The 23,535-nt window shown below is 36.7% G+C and overlaps 1 protein-coding gene across 1 annotated transcript in view; it reads left to right on the top strand.

The window, feature by feature from the left end:
- The window catches only part of DCN (decorin), a 41,098-nt gene extending 34,427 nt beyond the window's left edge, over window positions 1–6,671 (top strand). Inside the window, exons 7-8 of the mRNA XM_062633545.1 lie at window positions 3,948–4,086; window positions 5,168–6,671. Coding sequence (XP_062489529.1) covers window positions 3,948–4,086; window positions 5,168–5,362 — 334 coding nt within the window. The 3' untranslated portion in view covers window positions 5,363–6,671. The remainder of the gene's footprint in view (window positions 1–3,947; window positions 4,087–5,167) is intronic.
- The last annotated feature ends 16,864 nt before the right edge of the window (window positions 6,672–23,535 follow it).

Consider the following 23,535-nt stretch of genomic DNA (forward strand, 5'->3'; position numbering starts at 1 on the left):
ATTCCTTGATCTTCATTTTAATCATTCTGCTTGTCATAGTCAAAGAAATCAAAAAAAGATTACTGAAAAACAGGAGTTAAGTTTACCACTTGGTAAACCACACTGGACATCAGTGTAGTGCAATGAAGTACATAGTAACTTAACACTTACCTAGAATCTGGCAACTCCAAGAGATAAATCTTTCTAGAGGTAAGTAAGACATCTCAACTCATGTTTGATGTTCATATTTGATTCATCCCCAGTTAAAAAGAAGCTGCCCCTGGATTTTAATGAAAAAGTAACAATACCATAATTATAAGAGGGGAGACTATGAAGCAGTGGTGTGGAAATGTAGGGCTTCTCAAAGCAGGTTTTAAGCTGTTCTATTCCTCTGAATTGTTCTTAGGCAGGCAACCTAAGCATAGTCAGAAATCCTGCTTAGCAAAGTTGTAAAGTAAAGCAGAATACAGACTGGTGGAAAAAGGAACACATTGGACATAACAGAGCATCTAGATTTAAATCTTCAGGAACATCAGTACAGGGTCAGATCGCTCTTCTCCTGGATCATATCAACTCATGCTCAACAGTGTAATAGCTGCCCTAAAGTACAGTCAGACCTAGAGAAACAGGTCATTATTCTGACTGTGTTAAGGTGTGTTTTGAACTTTAAAATGTTCCACCCAAGAGCTTGGTGTAGATCTAGTGCTCATTCTCTTTGAGTTCTTCAGTTCTAGAAGGCCAGCAATATATGTCCTTTTCGTTCGTTTTTTCCTTGTAAAATTACTCTTTAAGTCTTTCAAAAACCTTCATATAGTGCTTCTAATAAATCTCATTAATGTAAACCATACAAAGACTTTGCTGGTTACATGCAGAAATGAGCCTCACAGGAAGGTATACACATTACATAACTGATGTTTCTAATGTCTATAACCTATTAGTTTACTGAAAAGATATAGCTACGTACAGTGGGAGTTGCATCAAGCCCAAGGATGCTGAGCAGTGTGAAGTTTGTTTTTAAAAAGTGAAAATGAGCCAGCAGGGTTGCTAGAGACAAAAGAAAGTGTAAAATATTTGAGAATTTATTCAATTTTTAGATATGTTTTTGATGATGCTCTTCAATGATTTAGAACACCATTCCCATTTCAGGCTGAGGAAGTTGGGGCTGTTCAGCCTGGAGAAGAGAAGGCTGCGTGGAGACCTCATAGCAGCCTTCCAGTATCTGAAGGGGTCCTAGAGGGATGCTGGAGAGGAACTCTTCATTAGGGGCTGTAGTGACAGGACAAGGGGTAATGGATTAAAATTTAAACAGGGGAAGTTTAGATTGGATATAAGGAAATTCTTTCCTGTTAGGGTGGTGAGGCACTGGAATGGGTTGCCCAGGGAGGTTGTGAATGCTCCATCCCTGGCAGTGTTCAAGACCAGGTTGGACGAGGCCTTGGGTGATATGATTTAGCGTAAGGTGTCCCTGCCCATGGCAGGGGGGTTGGAACTAGATGATCTTAAGGTCCTTTCCAACCCTAATTATTCTATGATTCTATGATTCTATAACTAAGTCGACTAAAACGTTGGAGAAATTTATATTGACTAATATAAAAGGAAGCAATATGCCAACATATTAAACAAGACTGATTTTTTCAAATTCTTCCCTTCTTTTTTCCCATGGGAAAAAAAAGAGAGATTATATTCTTTCCAGACATTCTTAATCACCCTGTATTTTACACCCTAATCTTGATTTATTTCATTTGTAAACATAGCCCCAAGTGATGGAGAGTTTGTTTGTCACACATTTAGATGAAATGTAATTACATATAATATCACTGCTTATGGGAGTTAGACTCACTTTTCTACAGACTCCTCCAATTTCACTCTTTCCCTTAAAGACTTTTCCTGCATGAGATAATGCAAGGTCGGATCTTTTCTGTCCTTATAGTATATGTACTTTTGCTTCAACAGACCAGTATGAAGTCAGACCTGCTTTTTTCGTGCTGGTCTCCTCATGTGTGACACATCTGCTTGTAGACCTGCATGTATAGCAAGTATATATATTTAGATATGTGACAACCAAGAATTTATAGCCTTCTGCCTAAGTGTTGTTTTTTTTTTTTTCCCAGTCCTATTAAAAATGTTCACTATGAGCACCCATCACTGAAGTCCTTTATAGACGTTCTGTAGATCTTCAAACCAAATTACTCTGTAGGATCAAATACTACATGTACTCTACTCAAAAGTAAAAAGTTCTAATAATTTTTAAATATAAATTTTATATTAATATAAATTCATATAAATTAATAAAAATTATATTAAGATGATTTTTAGATTATTATGAAAATTTTTCCAAACTCTAGAAAATATATGGGATACTGTGAACTGATATCTGAATGAAATAAATCCATTAATGTTAGTGGGAGATCTCACTAAGCTCTCCTTTGATATTAAATATTTTGACAACACTGCAATGTTTAAATGAGAATGATATGGCTATTTTGTTTTATATATATAATACTGAGAGCTTTCTTTGTTTATTTTTAAAAGGAAAAGAATAAAATACACTTCCATTCTTGGATAGCATTATTTCTGGGAACATCTCTGCCATAAAGATCAAACAAGAATTTTTAGTTCTGTGATTCTATGCCAGGTCCCGATTCTGACTTTCGAATCTCTCACAAGCCACATAAAATTGCAGGTAGTAGATTACTGTTCATCAGACTTTCTTTAAAAGTACTCATCCATAGCAAATTATTAAGCAAATTATTATATCATAAGGCCTCCACTATTTAAAGGATGGCTATAAGGAAGATGAAGACCACCTTTTTACGAGAAGTCCCATGGATAAGATGTGGGCAAGGGCACAAATTACTCTTGGGGAGATTCCGACTGGACACAAGTGGAAAAGTTTTCACAACGAGAACAACCAGCCATTGGAATAATCTCTCCAGGGAAGTGGTGGATTCCCCAGAACTGGACACTTTTAAGATTCAGCTGGACATCTAGTCTTGGTCATGCTTTGCCTAGAAAGATTGGACCTGATATTCTATGATTCTGATTACCTATTTTAGATTTGTGAATTGATTCAGTTAGTAATAAGTCTCAGAGTATTTTTTTTCCCTCAAAATTAAGAAAGATTGCTTAAAGAAAGAAGATAAAGCAAACTAGATGAAGTAAATTTAGCCCTTACAGAAATAATTTCCACAAAATTGTACTCCTGATGTTGGCAACATCTGCAGAATAACTACTGAATTCCTCATTGCAACACAGAGGACTGTAACTTAGGAGTTTCTTGTAAAAATTCTGCAGTTAAGTAATTGCAAACCAAAATAGTATTAACACAGAAATACATACATAGGACCAGATTTTCCAAATTGGACATAAATGTGCTAGTAAACCCAGAATGTGGATTTATGAAGGCAGGAAGGATGATTTTGTAATGAAAACTCTGGACTGGAACCTAGGAGAAATGTGTATACCCCACTTCTGTCTCCTGCTGAATAGATCATTACTTACGACTCGGCTCCTGTTTCCAGCCTGTAACATGGCTCTAACTACATAAGTATCTGATAAGGATGGGGCAGAGATTTAAACTTAACAGTTCTGGTCACCCTGGTTTATGTAGTTTGACAAAGCAAGTTACAGCCAGTGTTTCTAAAGTCATACAAGAAACTCTTATTCAGTTTTTGGAGAAAGACTTGTGCCTGTGTACATACACAGTATGTGCTTGCAGTGGGATTCATCATGTAGCTCATGGAAGCATGCAGTACCATGAGCACATGTTTAATGAATATAATAATTATGATAGTTCACATCAGATGTCAAACATTCAAACAAATTTATCTAAACTAGTTGTAAGTGGTGACTCTGTACCTTGTGTAATACTGAAAATTAGCTGGTCTAGTCTACAGCGGTGGTATAAAGAACTAACCCAAGAAAGATGGTTAAGTGGGCAATTTAACCTATTTGTTTGTTTGTTTCAGATTGGGTCTCAGTTTCAACAGCATTTCTTCAGTTGAAAATGGCTCTCTTAACAATGTACCTCACCTAAGAGAGCTCCATTTGAACAACAATGAACTTGTCAGAGTACCTGGTGGGCTGGGTGAACACAAATATATCCAGGTACTTATAATATGGCTTTTGAGATCAATAGTTGAAAGATTCCAAATGGTATTTGTGCGGTTATTCAGTCTTGAACAAAAACATATACAGTATTTGTGAAAAAGTAACTTGGTGAATGTTTCATAAACTGTTGAATAGCCATGGAAAAGTTGCATATGACAAGATGACTCTTATTCTGATTTTTGTGTGGATGTGTATAGATCTGGAGGTGTGCATTCGTTGTCTCTGTGTGTCTGAGGGGACACAAGAAAGATGGAATTATGTGTGTACTTCAATTTCTTTTTTAACTCGAAAAATGCTTTCAAAGAACATTTCTTCTGTTGATTTTTTTTTTTTTAAATTCTACTCAATGACATTTCTCAACTTTTACCAAGACCCTTCCATTTGGCGTCTCACAAAGCTGTGCCTTCAGGATAACAAAGAGACACAATGTGCATTTCACATCCGCAGTATTTTTGATGTCTGTGTGGCTGGGTAGCTAGAAATATAACCTCTGGGAACAATTAAAATTTGTCTTCAAGTGGACTAACATTTTACAAAGAAAACTCCCAAAGAATGGAGACTCTCAAATGTAAATCATCTCTTGCATGTAGCTTGGGAATAGTAATCAGAAATGGTGATTCTCAAGCAGAGTAATATTCATGAGATATCTTAAATTATCATTAGTGATTACTTTGGCTCTGAGTCCTGTACAGTTGCACTCATGAGAGTGAAAGCATTAGAGCTAGAGAGAAATCAATTAGCACCAAATGCATTCTTTATTCAGAAGCACATGCTTCTGAACCACAGCACTGTATTAATAATTCCACATCTTTGACTCCTGTTTGGCTACAGTATGATCAATTGATAGAAATATTATTAGATTGCCTTGCACATTTTCTGCTCTTTCTGTAGAAATAATTTCTAATTGGGTATGCTCTAAGTATTTCAAAAAGTAAGAAGAATCAAACATTTGTTTGGAAAAAAGGATATGTTGTTACTCCATATAACATTGGACAATACCTATCAAGCATTTGATACCAAATCATCTTATTTGTCACAGTAGCTCTATTTCTCACTTCTGTACTTTTATGCTTTTCAGGTGGTCTATCTTCATAACAACAAAATTGCTTCAGTTGGAATCAACGACTTTTGCCCTCTTGGCTACAACACCAAAAAGGCTAGCTATTCCGGTGTGAGTCTCTTCAGCAACCCCGTGCAGTACTGGGAAATCCAGCCCTCTGCTTTCCGATGTATCCATGAACGCTCTGCTGTACAGATTGGAAATTACAAATAGATGTCTAAAGATGGGGTTCGGTTGTGTTTCAGCTAAAGTACCTGTTGTTATAGGCCTGTTCAAAAAAATTGTTGCTAACTATTAATGCCAAATACCAGAAAGTTCACTTTAAAGTGGAGATGATCCACTGATGTAGAATAAAAAAATCATTACAGATGTACAAGATCAAGCATACCATCAAAAGGAATTGCCGACTGTGCTTTAAACTGATTTATTTCAGCCTTCTTTTACAGCATGCTTTCTGTGGTATTTTTCAGTTTGCTGAATGCTACAGGTTTTCAGATTCCACTGTATATGAGATTCGGAGTAAATATTTGTCAAGCTATGATATTAAAAAAAAAAGAAAAGATAGTAATTAAGGTTATTTTTATAGCCACACACGCAAAAATAGTAGAGGAAATAAGGACTCTCAAGTCATCTTGAGACCTGAGAAGGCGAGAGTTACCTCCTTTAAATTTATTTCAAACCCTGGAGGTTTAAAAATATCCACTAGAACACTAAGCCAATTCTGAATGTATCTGTTTAGCAGAGCAAATAAAGTTGTTGCTAATGTTATTATTTTGGAAAAAAATACAATAAATTCATATTGTACACATAATTCTCTAAAGTTTGCAATTCTTCTAGAGCAATGCTATTCAGGATTAGCCTAACATAATCCTACTGAACAAAATAATGAGTAGTCTGCAGTACAAAACCTGTAGCCTCTGTCTGGAGCTCTAGGGCAAATCCCTCTCACCTTAGTCACAAGAGCAGTTATAATGACTTTAGTGAGACTGCCTTGCAGAGTATGGTATTAGGGTTTGGTCATTGGTATCAATCCATGTATATATCTAAACCAAAACCAATAGCAGTTCACTGTTCACTTGTTCTGCATTGTACATTTGTCAGCATCCTTTACTGTTTTTGTTTTTTAAACGTTTTTAATTGCCAAGTAGAGATATGCAAGCTTCCCATGTGACGAATTTGTGGAATTTAGGTTGTAAGAAAAAAAGTAAGGTATAGCAAATATGAAGTGAAATAACTGCAAGACCTAGCTGGACATTACCGGGACATCATTTGTAGAAAAGTCTTCTTAGAACAATTTGAAGCCCTCTGCAAATTGGGATTCTTCAATCCATACCAGTGGGTAGCAAGCACATCAAAGGTAGGCTGCACATTTCTACTATCAATCTACAAAGCTAAACATATACTCAATAAAAATGTCACCTTAAAAGAATTTTCTGCAGCCTTTTAATACTCCTAGGTCAATCTCTCTAATTTGTAAAACTTATATGTCATTTATATTAAAGAATAATGTAATACAGGCAAACTCCAAAGTGTTTGTCTTTATTTTCTGTTTTGATAAGAGTAACAGAACATAGTGTGTCACAGTGTTAATCATTCTTAAGTCTTGAAAACCGAACATCCTTGTAATGGTGATAGTTAAAATAAGAAAAAATTGTGTGAAATTCACTTCCCTCAAGACAATTTTTCATGACTAACACTCATAGGTTTTTTTTTTTCTATAAAATTATTATATTTTCTTTATAGCTGTCATTTCTACAGGTAGTAAATAATTGGAAGCAATTGTGAATCACTAAAGCCATTACACATTAAAAAATGTTTACATTCTTGTTAGCTGTCTTCTTCATGTAGTAGTCACTGATTTTCCCCATTTGCCTCTGTTTTTTGTTTCTCTTTCACATTTTCTGAGTGTTTTTTTTTAAACAAAACTAACAGTATGTGATATCCTTCTGTCACTGGAGGGAAAACCCTCCAGAAAGCAGTTAGATTTTTTCTTTTGGTTCTTGGTTGGATATTTGTTATCATTTAAAGAGAGATTTGATACAAAAGGGAAGCACTGGCATTTCAAAAGAGAACTAAGGCATTGTCTTAGCCTGAATAACTCCACAGGGTTTGTATGTTCAAATTAGATATAGCTAAAATCTTACAGCAAGAGATTTATTCAATAAATGATAACAATCACATATTACATAAAACTTCATATTACATAAAACTTCACATAACATGTATGTAAACTTCCCATTTCTCCCTCCGTGGCTTTCAAGTCTCTACATACTAACGCTTTTCTTTCAAACCAGAAGCAACTTTAAGTCCAGAAGAAAATACCTGAGCCTGCTCCTCCTCTGTAATACACATGTATGTCTCACAGAAAGCTCGCTGCCCTCTGTGCTAATGCACAAGTTGTTCCTCATAAAATAGAATTATCAAACCATGAAATAGTCTGTGTTTGAAAGAACCTTCAAAGGTCATCTAGTCCACCTCCCCTGCAGTGAGCAGGTTGCATCTTTGAATGAGATCAGGTCACCCAGAACCACATCCGGCCTGGCCTTGAATGTCTCCAGGGGTGGTGCATCCACCACCTCTCTGGGCAACCTCTGCCAGTATTTTACTATTCTCATTGTAAAGAGTTTTCTCCTCATGTCCAGCCTGAATTTCCCCTCTGCAGTTTAAAAAACATTCTGTGATAGTAACCATTGGCTGCAAACATTGCAGGATGTTCCTAATTCCCAGTCCTGTGAAATAAAACTGAATAAACAAATCCTATAATATGAGACCTCAGCAAGATCATGACAAATTCAAAAGGTAAACACACTGTTGGCTTCCCATAAATTGTGCAACCGTACCTACAATGTCTGACCAACAGGACCCTTTCCATATACAGCATCTGCAAAGACTTCAAAGCAGTGGGAAGCCCTATACTTTTAGAACTGTTTTTCATATAAATACAGAACAGATGGCTCTTCTACTTAAAAACAAAATAAAAAAAAAAAAACAAAAAGAAAAAGAAAACAAAAAAGAAAGAAAAAAAGAACAAACCCAAACAAACTATAAACAGTTGGGAAGAAAGAAATAAGAGACCTAAACTGGAAAGCCTTTGAGCCGAAGAGTGCATCTCTGATCCTTCCATAAAGTACAAAGATGGTAAATAGTCACAATCTCAAACACATAAGGAACTAACCTGTTGTTTCCAGGTGCAGCCTGAGGCATCTCATGCTATACAGCAGGCAAGGATGTGACAGTCTCTTGGGTGCGAGAATAGACCCTGAAAGGAAGCCTGAAACAAAACATATCCTAATAATCAGAAAAGTCAAGCCAGTGTAAACAAGAGATATGAGAATAAATAGTTGCATTGACAAATCCTCAGCTAAAAGATTATATTAAAGGCAGAAAAATAAAATTATAGACAGCAATGTATTTTCTGCTATCTTAAATTCATAATGCCTGTGATTCACCACACTACTCAGGAACATGCCTGAGTAAATATTTGAACTTCCCTTTTTCTTATTTAAAGTGCTTTTTGCAATTATGGACAGTATTTTCTGCTACTTTTTGCTATCTAAATGTATCATTCTTCCCCTAGTTGTGAATTATTATTAAAGAGTTAATTAAAATTCCTGTAAGAGGTTTTTAACTGAATTGACTAAATAAGTTGGAAATTAAAATTATAGACAGCAATGTATTTTGTGCTATCTTAAATTCATAATGCCTGTGATTCACCACACTACTCAGGAACATGCCTGAGTAAATATTTGAACTTCCCTTTTTCTTATTTAAAGTGCTTTTTGCAATTATGGACAGTATTTTCTGCTACTTTTTGCTATCTAAATGTATCATTCTTCCCCTAGTTGTGAATTATTATTAAAGAGTTAATTAAAATTCCTGTAAGAGGTTTTTAACTGAATTGACTAAATAAGTTGGAAATTAAAATGATGTGTTGCAGAAGTGATGCTTCTTTAAGTTTTTACTGCAGTTTGATGGCAATCCTGTAAATTTATTCTTTTGCTTTTGTTGTATCCTTCCCACATTATTTTCTTTTTTTAATTAATAATATCCCTCAGGTTTAGGTTTTCCAAAAGTACATACACATTTTTTGTTAGCAAAAGCATATGTTGCTAAAGAACATTACTTTTCAAAACCTGACTACAAATCAACTAGCTCTTTCATACTGCCCTGGTCTTTTAAGGCCAGAAGGGAGCTGGCTGGTTTCTCCTAAAGTGCACCAGGTTATGGATAGTCATCAGGTACTATGCTGATGTATCAAATGCTGATGACATGAAATGTAATTTAATTTCCAGGAAAGGATCAGCTCTTAAGTCCCTTGCACCAGTGTGCTGTTCTGCTTTCAGGCTCTATAGATCTTTTTTTTGGTTCTCTCCACAAACTGCTTCTCAAATCCTCTAAACACAATGCCTGGTAACAGCATTTTGGCCCATAACTTGGGGTTTTAACCTGTTAGTGAACCACGCTGTTATAATCTCTTTCTGCTTATGCTTGTTATTTTTTGAAACAGTATCATCCAGCTCACAGTCATACATACAAATTAGCAGAAAGCTGGGAGATTGCTTTTGTTTGATGTAATCATTATTTTCATGTATCTTTAATATCATAAGGGAAGTAACTAGAAAAGATTGCAGAAAACTGTTCCTACCACTACTCTGAAGTGCCATCTAGTGTCACTGAGGGACAGTACAAAGTTACTGTTCACTAATTGCAAAAACCAGGAGGAAAGATGCTCATGAAGTTTTACAAAAAGAAGCTACACAAATTCACATACTTTAGTCTTTTTGTACATCCACAGTCAAATATGCTGGCTTTGCAGATGGATGTGGTTTTACTCATCCTGTCTGAAAGCACACATTGCTTTGAAGTCAGTTTTGCTGCAGGGACTGTCCTAGAGTTCTGTTTCTTTGGTTTTTTGTTTTCTTTTCAAACGAGTTTGCCTTATTTTCCATGGTCATTACCAAGCTATTGCTAGGTGTTTTTTCCTTTTCAAATTTTAAACCAGCAAAGGGGTTTAGTCAGTGCTAATTTAGTTGGGAGCAGTTTATTCAGTAAAAAATAAATCAGAAAAGTAAGGAATATGTTAGTGACCAGTCTACACAGCACTGAAGAAGAAACATGGGCTGTAAGATGTTCAGTATTAAGTTCATCATCTTCAAACTAAAATAGCGGAACTAAAAATAGTTGATAAATTTTAGCATAAAATATTATGCTAATAGTGCTCCCACAGCTCCAACTGCAATATAACAAAGTATTTTGTGCATCTCCTGAAAAGGCACAAAGACTGTTTTATTGTTTGAATTACACTCAACACAAACACTCAAACAGCTAGGCTCATCAATGGATACATTTCAAGTGACATAAACCAGCCTTTGGCTTCCTGCCCTGGAAGTTCGGGGCTCTTAGTGCACTGTGAGTGCCTAAGGATCGGTCTGGATGCAGGTACTACAGAGGGCTGCTTTCCCTGCCTGTTGAATTCCACGCTTCCCTTTCTGAGATACAAAGATGTGGTTTCTTCAAAACTGCTTTGTCAGGCTGTTCTCTTACTCAGTGTGTACATTATGCTGCCTGAAAGCTTTGGAGATGATTACCTCTATCTGGGTGCCTTAAGTCAGCAGACCAGAAGAATGTTAATGCTGTGTTACTGCCTGCTTAAACCAAGACTTAAATCTGTGGCAAAAAAAGTGGCAAAACTATAGCAAAATATATTGGTCTAATTATATATATATACACACACACACACATCTTTTTAGACTAAAAAAAAATAATAAAGGGGACTAATAAAATCATGGAATCTGCAGCAATGGTCACGTTTCTGAATCCACACATACAGATGCAGCAAGCAATACAATGAAGAACTTTTTGGAAATTGACAAATATTGTAGGTCTTGCATTTACAAATATTTATCAACATGAATAGTTACAGTGTTTTCAGTCAAAGGAACTGAAAGCTGCAGATGGGTACTCAATTGTGAAGGGAACTTAAAAAAATGCCACCCACTGTCTAAATATAATGGGCACTTTTCAAACAAACAAACAAAAAACTGCTGAAACCACCTTTTGTTTCATCCAGAACAATTGTCCCAAAAGGTACTGTCTTTGGTTAAAACCCAGTCAAAGACAGATAAGATAAATACTTGGTAATTATGATTTCTGGTGATAAATGGCATGATATTTTATTTATATGCACAAATATTAATAGATAGATTTTATTCATCCTAATATTTGGCAGAATGGACAACAGAATATGTACTGGTTTATTATATACAAATGGTTACAATTTACTATAATTTCTATTTTCATAGCTGACATGAAATCAGTCAAAATTCCATACTTTTTTCCCAGCTCTTTATGTTATTGACTCAGCAGCATTGAGGCATATAATTTGTGATAAATCATACTTACATCTTTTATTAATTTTTCAACTATTACGTTAAACTACGCATTATATTTGAATGAAAAAGCCTTAAGGATTTTGCTACTATTTTTGCAAACTTCAGATTTGGACAAGTTACATTATTGCTTCCAGATGAAGACATAATTGAGATGAATTAAGCTAGTGTTTCTCCACACTGTAACTTTATGAATGTGTTTGAATTCCAATATAAAGGCATAGAAAATAGGGATCATGTGTCTACTACTAAATGCATATTAGAAAGCCCAATCAACAGGAAACCTCAGAATCAGCTAAGTTAATCATGTAGTATTCTGCTGATGAATCCTTTAATCTTTTAATTTCAAGGTATTGAATCTTCACTGGAATCAAAAGATTATAAAAAATAAGCTAAAATCCTGAGGGCAGGGGTAAAAAAAAAAAAGGAGTTTCAAAATGCATAAAATAATCTTGACATGAAAGACAGAATAATTCTAAATATTGCTTGGCTATGTTAGAAACTCCAGACAAGTGAAATGTTTCAAAAGGCTCATTTGCTTCTGAGAATAATCCTTCAGAGTTTCATCCATACACATCATTTTAATGTGGAAGGAGAAAGTGGGTATGTTGCAATGAAATCCTGAAACAAAGATTGTCTTTGAAGTGTTGGCTAATGGAGAGCAATTTAAAGGTTCTAAACCTCAGGCAATTTAATATTTAATCATGGCATCACGAAAATTAAATAAAAATGTTAACCTTTTGGGTGTTTTTTCTGTCCCTTACTGCTCATTTCCAGCACCAAGTTCTTTAAAGACTTGCCAATCATTTTGGTATATAGTAGGAGTTACTGCATGTGTAGTTTAAAAGGATATAGAGAAGATTGTCTGAATTTCTGTTCAACAGATGCAGATAATTGGATTGTTCTGGAAGAAGTTAAATATTTGGACTCCTTACTACTGTCAAAGGACTAAATTACTGTGAAATGTTAGTATTTCCTTTGAACTTCCTTGTCAAACTTCTGACGCACAGGATTGTTGTGTTCCTTGCATCTTATGCAGTGGGAATGTGCTCACACTGTGGAAAAATACAACTGCACAATGATTTTAGATTCTTGTGCAGAGCTGAACACAGAAAAAGGTAGCAGGAACTGGAGCTGGAGAAGATGTCCCATTTACCAAAGCTCTGCCTTACAGAGGAGGAAGCTAAGGGGATGTTTCCCACCCACTCCACCTTTCCTCACAGTTCAAGTCAGAGAGGGGAGATAAAAGATCTTTCTAGCTACTTGGCTACATCACGGACAGCTTTTGGGCTGGTAAGCGAGCGTGTGCAGTCGTACATGAACATACATGAACCTCATGAAGGTTGAAGCAATCGCAGTATCAGTATAGACTGGGTGATGGATTGAGATCATCCTTGCAGAAGACTTTGGTATACTGGTGGATGAAAAATTGGATATGAGTTGGCAATGTGTTCTTGCAATGAAGAAAGCCAATCACATCTTGAGCTGCATAATGAGCAGCATGGACAGCCAGTCAAGTGATTCTTACCCTCTACTCAGCCCTGATGAGAACCACACCCGGAATACTGCGTTCAGCTCTAGGGTCCCCAGCACAAGGGAGACATGGGCCTATTACAGTAAATCCAGAGGAGGGACACAAGAACTGTCAGAGGGCTGGGATACCTCTCCTAGGAAGAAAGGCGGAGAGAAATGTGCTGTTCAGCCCAGAGAGGAGAAGGCTCTGGGTAGGCCCCATTGAAGCATTTCAATATATAAAGGAGGCTTACAAGAAGGTGGAGAGAGAGGTTTTGCCAAGATTTAAGTTGGATATAAGGAGACATTCTTTATAATGAGGGTGTTGAGACATTGGAACAGTTTGCCCAGAGAAGCTGTGGATGTCTCATCACTGGAAGTGTCCAAGGCCAAGTTGGATGGGGGTTTGAGCAAACAAGTGAAAGATGCTCATGTCAGGGGAATTGGACTAGATAAAATTTAGGTTCCTTCCAACCCCAAGCATTCTGTGATTCTATATGTAGTGCCAAAGCCCTGAGTATACCGGGAGGCTGTTACCTCTTCCTGATGAGCGTCTTCCTACCTAGACATCCACCACTCATTGTCCCAGGAGCTACACTTAAGCTCAAGTCCTTGTTCTTTTCTTGAGCTTATTATTGGAGCTCAGCAAGATAAGGCTAGCTGTGCAAAGGAAGGCAAGCTGGGAGCCAGCAGTTACACCTCATGAGCAAAATGCATAGTCCCACAGCAACCTCATGAGCAAGGCGCCCAGTCCCACAGCATCTAAGAGAGAAGAGCAGAGCTGTTTTGGCAACTGTAATGAGGACTAGCCAACCATCCGGTGACAGATGTCCCCTGAGGAGGCAGGTCCAAGGTCAAGCTCATCTATGAAGTCAATAAGATAACTCCAGGTACAAAACCAGGCACAGCATACCCATAACACAGCTAGGACTGGGGCTTCAGCTTAAATACAGCTGTTGGGTCAATGAGGAGAGACAGCATGGCTGGAGAACATGGATGAGCCTGGTCAGGGCAATCAGAGCCTGCTGGTGTGCTCAAGGCGCAGAATGTGGTGTGTTGTCACATGCAGAGATTGCAGAAGTTCCCAGTCACTCCAACAGCCTTGTTTGCAGGCTTGAAATAGGGGAAATAAATTAGTTTCTTCCCTCAGGACACTCTTAGATCCAAGTTGAACAGGCAGTTCAGGCATAAACAAGATGCCTTTTACTAAGCACATAGGCATGAAGTAAAATATTAACCATCACCTGAGTGATTTAGAAGCCCAAAAGTCATTTTCCAAGACCTTGAAAGACACATTTCTGATAAAGTTTTGACATGTGAGTATGTGACAAGTCATTGACAGTGGCTTTCAGGAGAAGGATACCATGCTCATTGATAAAGCAAACAGCTTCTTCTCTTCACCTGACTTTAAATCAAAATGTCATGGGCTATCACCTGTACATCTATTCCCTACCTATGTGAAAGAATGACCTTCGTGGGTTCCTTGGAAAAGCCAGCAATCTGAAACAGCACAAACCTCTGGTGGGTCTGGATGCAGGGGGCATGAGGATGCAGGGTCACATACGTGCTCAGAAATAGCCTTGCACATTCATCAACATTCACATGCCTTAAAAAACTTTCTACTAAGTCCTAGAAAGAGGGAAGAGCAAAAGGGGGAATGGACAAAAGCAGGAAAGCCTCAGCAAATCTCTTTAACAAAAGATGTAGGTCTTTCTAATGTGATCACCTTGTTTATATTGTTTTCTTACACCAGGTACTTTCAGTGTTATTCAATGATTGTGTTGTGCTAAAACTTCCATAATAAATGTGAGGATTTAACAGCTAAAACACGGTGTAAAACTGTAAAACTTTTCCATTCATGATCAAAGTTATCACAAATGTGTGATGTTCAGCTCTGGAAACAAGATCTTGTTCTTCTTTCATGAGATAGGAATAGGAGCAATGGCTTTTGCTATACTACAACTGTCTAACCATATTATCAAAGTTATCTATGGGACAGGAACATGACCTAAATTATAGTGTTGCTCACTGGTAGAGCTGTAGCTAAGTTTGTGTCAGCAGTTCTATGCAAAACCAGCTTTTCCACTTAAAAAATATTACTCTGCTAAAGCTTGTAATCAGGTCTTATTTCTGGACCATGTTTTCTTCTCTTTTGAAAATTAAAAATGATCCATGTATCTTCATCGAAACTTCAGTGTATAGCAAGAGTGACATGCAGGCACACATGCAAACACACATAATTTTTGAGAAAATGGTGAAAGCAATGGAAGTATAATTTGATAAAATTCAAATTGTGGGTCAGCTAATGTCAGCAGACCTTAGGACCTAAATGTCTATTTTTGTATTGATGACCAAGGTTATAATCAAGAGACTAAGCTACATCTGTATTACAAAGAGAAATCATGCCATTTTCCAGGTCTGGACCAGCTATTATGACTTAACCCAGTCTCGTCTCTATGACTATCTTACCCCACAAAACAGAGTGACTTCATTTAAACTCTCTATTGAGAGTGTTAAGTACTAAGCTATGGCTAGGAATTGTTCAGATCAGGCTAGAATCATGATAAATCCCAATCTAACAACTTAATACTATAAGGAATGTCTTGTCAGTGCCAGGAGCACTGCGCGATTTACTGGTGGAGGCAGAGCCTTAAGGGGAGATAAGTCATCCATTTGTTTATATACCATAGTTTTAAGTGTAGTGACATTAATATTTTGCTTTAATCTATCCAAATATTGACAATTACCTGCTTGCTATCTAAATGCTTTCGTATTTTTTTCTTCTCAGTCAGTTGTAATACTTTCTTCAGCCCTTCATGACAAAAGTTTAACTCTTTTTTTTATATCTTTGAACAGCTGATAACATGGAGTTTTGATCTGACTGAGTTTTGAGGAGATACAGCACCTGATTGTTTTAGTCAAGTGTTTTACTTTCCATACCTACAATCCAAAAGAAATTACAATCCAGCATTTGAAGAGAGAAGGAAAGAATTTTCCTCTAGCTTAGCTTTACATCACTACCTCAAAAAGCAGGAGCACCTTTGAGAATACTATTCTGGTTTGTATTACAATGTACCTACATAAACAAAAATAATTTTAAATATTAAGAAAACACAAAAAAGACTACTGGGAAGCTAAAGGGATAGTCATTGATTTCAGGTTTTGGTCCAAATCAGGTTGCCATTTAGCAAACAGACATGCATATGTATAAATGTGCAGAAACTATCCAAATACAATTGCTAAGTGGTTAATGAGGTCCAAAACCCACAAAAAGGTAAAGAAAAAAGAGTCAAGCTAAGCAGGCACAGATATAAAATCTATGGAAGGGACAAAGAATACTTGGGAAGTGGTATATTCTCCTTAATCAGAACAGGATTATGGAAATGTTGCTCCATCTTGTCCCTTCTTGGGGTGGATGGAGAGTACATTAGACCTTTAAGCACTTATGCGTCAATTCAAAATAAGCCTATGAAGCTTGTGACACAAAAATCTCTTAAATTGCTTCTGTCCTTTTTAATGTGTGTAACTTATGCAATTATATATGAAATCTATTGAAAAGCTCTGCTTGTCTAAAACAGTCGGTGGGACTCGGGTGATGATTTAATGGAAGCAGAGGACTGTCTTCTAAAGCTTGATTTGACTTTCAAAAAATTCCCTATTTTATTTTTTTTAGTATTATGATTTTTAAAGGTGGTAAGAAAATGGAAAATACCTTTGGTGGAATAGAACATGACTGTTTCCAGTCTTGCACATCTCATTTTGCTTGGCTCTATTTCTGTGACATTTCTTTGCAGACATTGTGCTGAATGATCAGTTAAGAGAAGTCTACAGAGAAAACTGTTGGAGAAAATAATCTTCAGACAGTTTACGTAAAGTAAGGATATTACCTCACAGGAGACTGACTATCTCCCCGACTGGCACTCCAAGGGTATCAAAACACGTCTAATGTCATTCTAGATTACTTAGATGTGTCTGGCCTTCAGCCACTACTTCAGGACAGAGCAGGTTTCTTCAAGATCCTGAGTCACAGCAGCTAGCCCCATTTGGATATGCTGTAGTGTCCAAGGCATGTGAGACAGTGGTAGATGTCTTTGCATCACCAGCTCACTGAAGCCCTTTGAAAACAGGCAATTGCCTAAATGCAGATGCCTTGCTATTAGGCACTGTGGGGTACAGTGCTTTATCATCAGCTGCCACTTGAAAGGTGACAGGTCTTCATGTCCTTTTTCATAACTTATACAAATGAGCTGGATGCCTTAGAGCTTCTCAAATGATACTAGATGCCTACATTCAGGTAACTGAAGACTTTTATTGCATCTATGTTAAGGAGTTGAACCACTTCCTAGGCTCTATAACTCTATATACTAGAACCCCATTGACCTTGAAGAATGCTTGGCCTACTAGCACACATGTAGACACTATGTCTGCTGTTTTTCAGGACCAAGCGTAAGATACAGTATCTGAGACCATTTATAAAAGAGGTGGTCTGTATCACACAGAGAAATGGAGGTAATCTTCATATAAGATGGAGCAATTTATGGAATAAACATCTTTTGTAATGGGAATTTTTTTTCATGAGATGTTGCTAGCAGTGCTATGCAGCCCATAATAGAACATTAGTAGAGTTTCACAACACTGCATAATTCCTAAGACAAAGGGTATTGGATACAACATGAGGTAAATACATCCTGGACCTCATCATGATGAATAAAGACAAGTTAATCACTGGATTGGACTATGTGGTTGCCAAAGCTGTCCATTTAATATGGTTAAAAGCATATTTCCAGCCAGTATTTCAGAGAAGCTAAATGTCCCAAAACAGGAAAAGGATGATCACATTTGTCTGGAAGAAAAAAATTACAAGAAAAATAAGAATACCTATAATTGAAAAGAATTTAAGAGATTGTCCTCAAATATCTTATCCCCCTTGAGTTTACAAAAAAAAAAAAAAAAAAAAAAGACCAATTTTAGCACAAAAATGTTACATTGAAAAATGTGGGATCTGAGCATGATGTATGGAATGGTATGGGATAAGGGGTGGATACTGTCCTGCGTTCAGCTGTCACAGTTATTTTTCTTCTTCCTAGTGTCTGGTGCAGTGCTGTGGTTTTGACTTTCAGCCTGGGAGCAGCGCTGCTAACACACCAATGGTTTTCTTTGTTGCTAAGTAATGCTTACATTGATCAAGGACTTTTCAGTCTCATGCTCTATCAGTGAGGAGGGACATGAGAGGTTGGGAGGGAACAGAGACAGGAAACCTGACCCAAACTATTCGAAGAGGTATTCCATACCACAGCACGTCATACCCAGTATATCAACTGGGGGAGAGTTACCCAGAAGGCCCAGATTGCTTCTCAGGTTGGGTTGGGTGTCTGTCAGTGGGTGATGAGCAATTGCATTGACCATCACTGCTGTTTGTTGTTGGGATTTTTTTACCTTTCCCTTTTAGTTTTATATTCTCTCGCATTGTTATTTCCCTTATCATTATTATTATTGATGGCAGCAGCAGTGGCTTTGTGTTATACCTTAGTTACTGGACTGCTGTTATCTCAAGCCATGGGATTTACATTCTTTTGTTTCTTCTCCCCATCCCTCTGGGATTGGCGGGGGGGGGGAAAGGAGCAGAGTAACCAAGAGGATGTGTGGTGCTGAGTTACCAGCAGGGCTTAAACCATGACACCTGGGAACAAGCCCTCTTCTTCTGGGTACTGCCTGCAAGAATAACAAGGATAAAAACTAATAAATAAGCCTCACTCAATTGGCAGTCTAAATTATGTCAGTTGCCACACCAGGATGCAACCTTCTGCCTACAGGTAGGAAAGTTCTGAGTACCTGTCATAACCGGCCATATATTGAAACCAGCCTGGGCAAAAATTAATAGATTCTTGCACCAAACTAGAGACCTCCCAAGCTTTCCATGTCTTGACCATGGTCATACGTTTTCTGAAGCATAGGTAGGCAAATATGTTTTGTTGAACTCAGTATAGCTGTAACAGGACGAGGTTCAGTGGTTTGTGTTATACAGCACATTGGGGTAGACAATGCAACATCCCATCTGACCTTAAACAATAGTAATCTGAAAACAGGCAGACGTTACTAATGCTTAGATTAGGGGAAAGTGTTTAGCACCCGATTATTTTCAAAGGAGGTCTATGTTGATACAGAATCAGTATACGCAAACAATAGACAGTAAGCAAGCCAAGTCTAAGTTCACCTCTTTCTATTCCTACAGATTAACTGTACTGTTTAAAAAAGAGCTGCTACTAAAATTTTTATCTGTAACCACAACTTTCCCACAAACTCAACAACTCCTTGAGATCCTCTTACTGTCTTTACATTAGCAATCGTTTAAATTGGTTCATGTTTCAGGGCCACCTGACTTTCTTTTATACATGGATCAGCACAATTTAAACACTTTAATACAATATGCAGTATATATACATAGAAATCTGTTTTAAAAACAGTATTTTGCCCTCATCTGTGAAGCTCTTGTCATAAAAGAAGTTCAATCAAAGAGTTTTGAATCAACTCAAGGGAATTTTGTCATTGACAATTCAAGTAAAATTAAGTGAAGTATCGTGCAAAAACAGTCTGAAAAGCAGTGGAGAGGAGGCTAAACAGTATTAGAATACAGACACTGTCAAGTTTGAGGCAAAACAGTGAACAATTTTTTTAGAATGACAAAAACAAAGATTCATGCACAAGTAAAATATGTGTTGTGGTCTGCTAATAGGTTGTACCGCTATTACCATTTTTGTAAATTTCCAAAGCTGTTATTTCCTTTTTAGGAGAGAGGCAAAAAAGGATTTGGATTACCACAAATTTTGTAATGCTTATAGTATGTGTTCTAACACTTTCCATTTAGCATGGAAGTGCAGAGTAGAGGCTGAACAAATAAAATTTCAGTTTGGAGGGATGGAAGTTTTTAGATGAAAAAATAATAAGCACCCACAGCCTTCAGAGTCTGGAACTGAATTGTTTTTAGTGGAACTCATTTGATATGGGCCAGCCTTAAGTGTTATTTCCAATATGCTGCAGGACTTCACAAAAACATTGAACTAATTATTACTGGAGATTGAGTTAATATCATATTTTTGTTTATTCAGCATGTATTGGCTATCAGGCTATATATTCATTATTTAGAGATATGGAAAACATCATATGTAAACACTATTACGTTATAATTAAGTGGCTTGCTGCATGGTGCCCATGGAATTGCCTTTTTCCTTAATGGAGATTTCTTTACCTTCTGTTGCAAGTAGCCAATTAAATTGTATTAATCTTCATTTCATCTTGAGAGTTATATTTATTTTAAATTATGAGTGATTGGTGGGAAAACTCATTGCTCGTTTTGTGTGGCAATGTGAAAATTTCCACAAGTACTTTTTCTGGAGCTATATGCTCCTAAGATCCAGATCTCCTACCCCTAATTCTGGGCACCCAAATGGCTTGTTTTTTAGTGTACACAGCTGGTAAGATGGCTTAAGACTAGAAAAAAGTGGTTGATGTAGCTAATATCTGTTAGGTTTTAGTAACTTAAATTGTTTGTGAAAAATGGGATTAAAAGCAAAAGAAGATTGGGAAGAGTTTCCATTCCTTCAGTGTATCAGTTATAAAGAAGGTTTTTTTACAGGAGAGAGAAAGCAGAAAGTGTGTCACTTCTGAGTGAAGAGAGAAAACTGATGCTGTAACTTGACAATATCTGAATGCTAGAACTAGTGACTACAAAGTGATATACAGATGCAGTGATCTCTGCTTTCAGATTTTTTCACTGTAATCTATCAGACTTCTTGGCCATCTCCAGCTGTGAAAATATGAATCAGCAAGAAAAGAGCTTTGAAACAAATAAAAGGAATATTTCTGTTCATGTCTCAGAAGCTGAAGAAAACTAGATGAGAATAGGTTTTGATGACATTTTACATCAAAGGAAAATGAATAAATAAATAATAGGAAGAAAATTAATTTTAGAAAAAACATACTGAGATGGCTTAATTAGGAGCACAGTTGCCGTAAAGGTAAAATATCAACTACCAGGTGTGAAGCGTATTCATAACCATTTTTCAACTTAGATGTCATAGGTGAATTTACATAGTATTTTGTGTATTCCTTGGAAATTAGCTAGACTATGTTCACATGCTGTTCAATGGCTTTTGAGAGCTACAAAAAAAAAAAAAAGATCACCAAAAACCATGAAATAAAGCCAGAAAGACAAAATCACCCACTTGCTTTCCTACCCTTTGCTGCAGAAGAAGCCATACCTTCATTTGTTGGGCTTCAGTTCCTACCTGATCTCCCTCCCATACAGAGGTTTAGGAGGTGAGTGCTTCATGATTCAGAACAATAAAATCAGAAAAGCATATAAAATTATGCTGAAGGGACAGTATTAAATAACAGAGTGGGAAGGTTAAAAAAAAAATCTTATTAAAAAAGGGAAAAAAATCTATTGTTTAATATTTTATCTTTAGAAGGCACATGATTCTTCATCTCGACTATGCAATTCTAGCTAATTTAAACCACTTAGCAACACAGGAATATTATGAATGAAAAAGTCTCAGCTGAATTTTATGTGACCCAAACATTTACCATGTGTTAATTGCAAAAAACACTTCTGTTTAATAATATTTTTCTACAATTTATAAATATATGCATGTTTTGTAATTCTGTTAATAGAATGAGAAAAAGGGTACATATTGGACCTACAGAAATCAGTGTAATAAAAAAACTGGTGCATAAATATAACCGTGCCACAAACATTTTAAGCCTGCACTATCCTGTATTTGCAGACAATGTGCAGTTGTACTGTAAATATAAATCTACATCTATTACCAAAAATCAAAATATGTATTAATTTATTACAATACCAAGCTTCAAAACAAATCTCTACTGACAGAAAACACAAAGAATGATTTTTACTGTGAATTTTAAAATTCTGTTTACAAACATCGTGCTCCATTGCTCAGCTTGCTGCACCCTTCTTCAAAAGAACAAACCTCAGTACTTCCTTAACGGGAAAATATTTAAAAATATTTTCTTTATTCCAGTTGATCTTTTGCTGAATGCCTCTGCTTGTTGTCCCATTTGTCAAAGATACAGTTCAGCCTTTCCTTGGTCTGCGGAAACTAATTCAGATAAGAATCATACTGTGCATGAGAAACTCCATCTGGTCTCTGGTTGTCCACAGCCAGAACAGCTTTGTCCACTTTTACATGTCTAGTTCTGATACCACGCATCTCAGTGTTTCACATTCATTTACTTGCATCATTTGGTAGTTATAACCTGTCATCAGCATGTTTCCTAATGTGTAAATAGTTCTCCCATGATAGGAATAATGTCAGAACATCAAAAGAGTAGTGCTCACTCTCTATGGGCTGCACTGGTATTTAGCACTCTTTCTTGAGAAACTTTGCTAATTGTGTTACTGCAGAAGCACGGGTCTGTAACTGGTTGGCGCCTTTCCTGTTCCCTGTGAAGGGCAGTGAATTATGCCAGGCCTTTCCCTGCTCCCAGTAACCTGCACTGACATGGAGGCCCAAATGCACCAGCAGCAGATTTTGGGGGAAGCTCACATCCAGGGTCCTCTTCTTCAGGAAGCTGTTAGGTTTCTCCAGCCCAGCCACATGCTGTACCACAACTTTTCATAAAGATAGCCAGTAGATAACAAAGAAACTTAACTTGTACGCACAACAACTAAACTTAAATACAATTAAACAGACAGGACACTTTAAAATGTCTTGCACATGCTTTCTATATGCACATTTCATGTTTGTCCCTATACAACTTTATAAGAAAGAGCTTGCCTCCCATAAAAAGGGAAGACATCCACCATTTAGAGATAAGGGAAGGTTCTCATGGAAATATTAAGACTCACTTTAAACAGTTACTTAGTGCATTATTTTTTGGCATTGCCTGGTGAAAATAACATCTTATCCAAGCCTTAAGATGCATTCTTGAACTACATCCATGGAATAAGAAACAGACAACATAAAGCTGAGTAGTTCCAGATTCTGAAAAGCAGGAGAAAGCTGTAAGTGCAAAAATGAACAAATGTATAAAGTGAGTTTACAGTAACTGCTGAAAAGCCATTTCTGGGATGTGTTTTTATTAAGCAAACATACATTTAGTCATCAAAGAAAATCTCCAGACCAAATAAATTCCAGTGCTTTGCAGAAGAAGCTTTAAACTCAGTATTTAGTGCTGTGGAAAAGGTTACAATTTAAAGATAATCCTGCATCTTTGGTACTGATCATTAAGCTAAAACTTTTATTAAGGGTGCTTTACTGTGGACATAAGATAGTTAAAAAAAAGGCAGAAAAAAATGAATGAGTCACTTGGCTGAAGAAGCCCAGCAGCATTGAGGTCTGAGTGCTATTTGTTAGCTCATGTCTAGCAGCATAAAATAAGTTGGAAAAGAAAAGTCTGTTTGTAATTCATTTTACAAACTAAAATGTTTTCCCTCTAAAATACAAAAAAATCTTGTATAAGGTT

This window comes from Pezoporus occidentalis, unplaced genomic scaffold, assembly GCF_034315485.1.
Source record: "Pezoporus occidentalis ecotype Australia unplaced genomic scaffold, CSIRO_AGI_Poc_V1 ctg112, whole genome shotgun sequence".
Taxonomy (NCBI): Eukaryota; Metazoa; Chordata; class Aves; order Psittaciformes; family Psittacidae; genus Pezoporus; species Pezoporus occidentalis.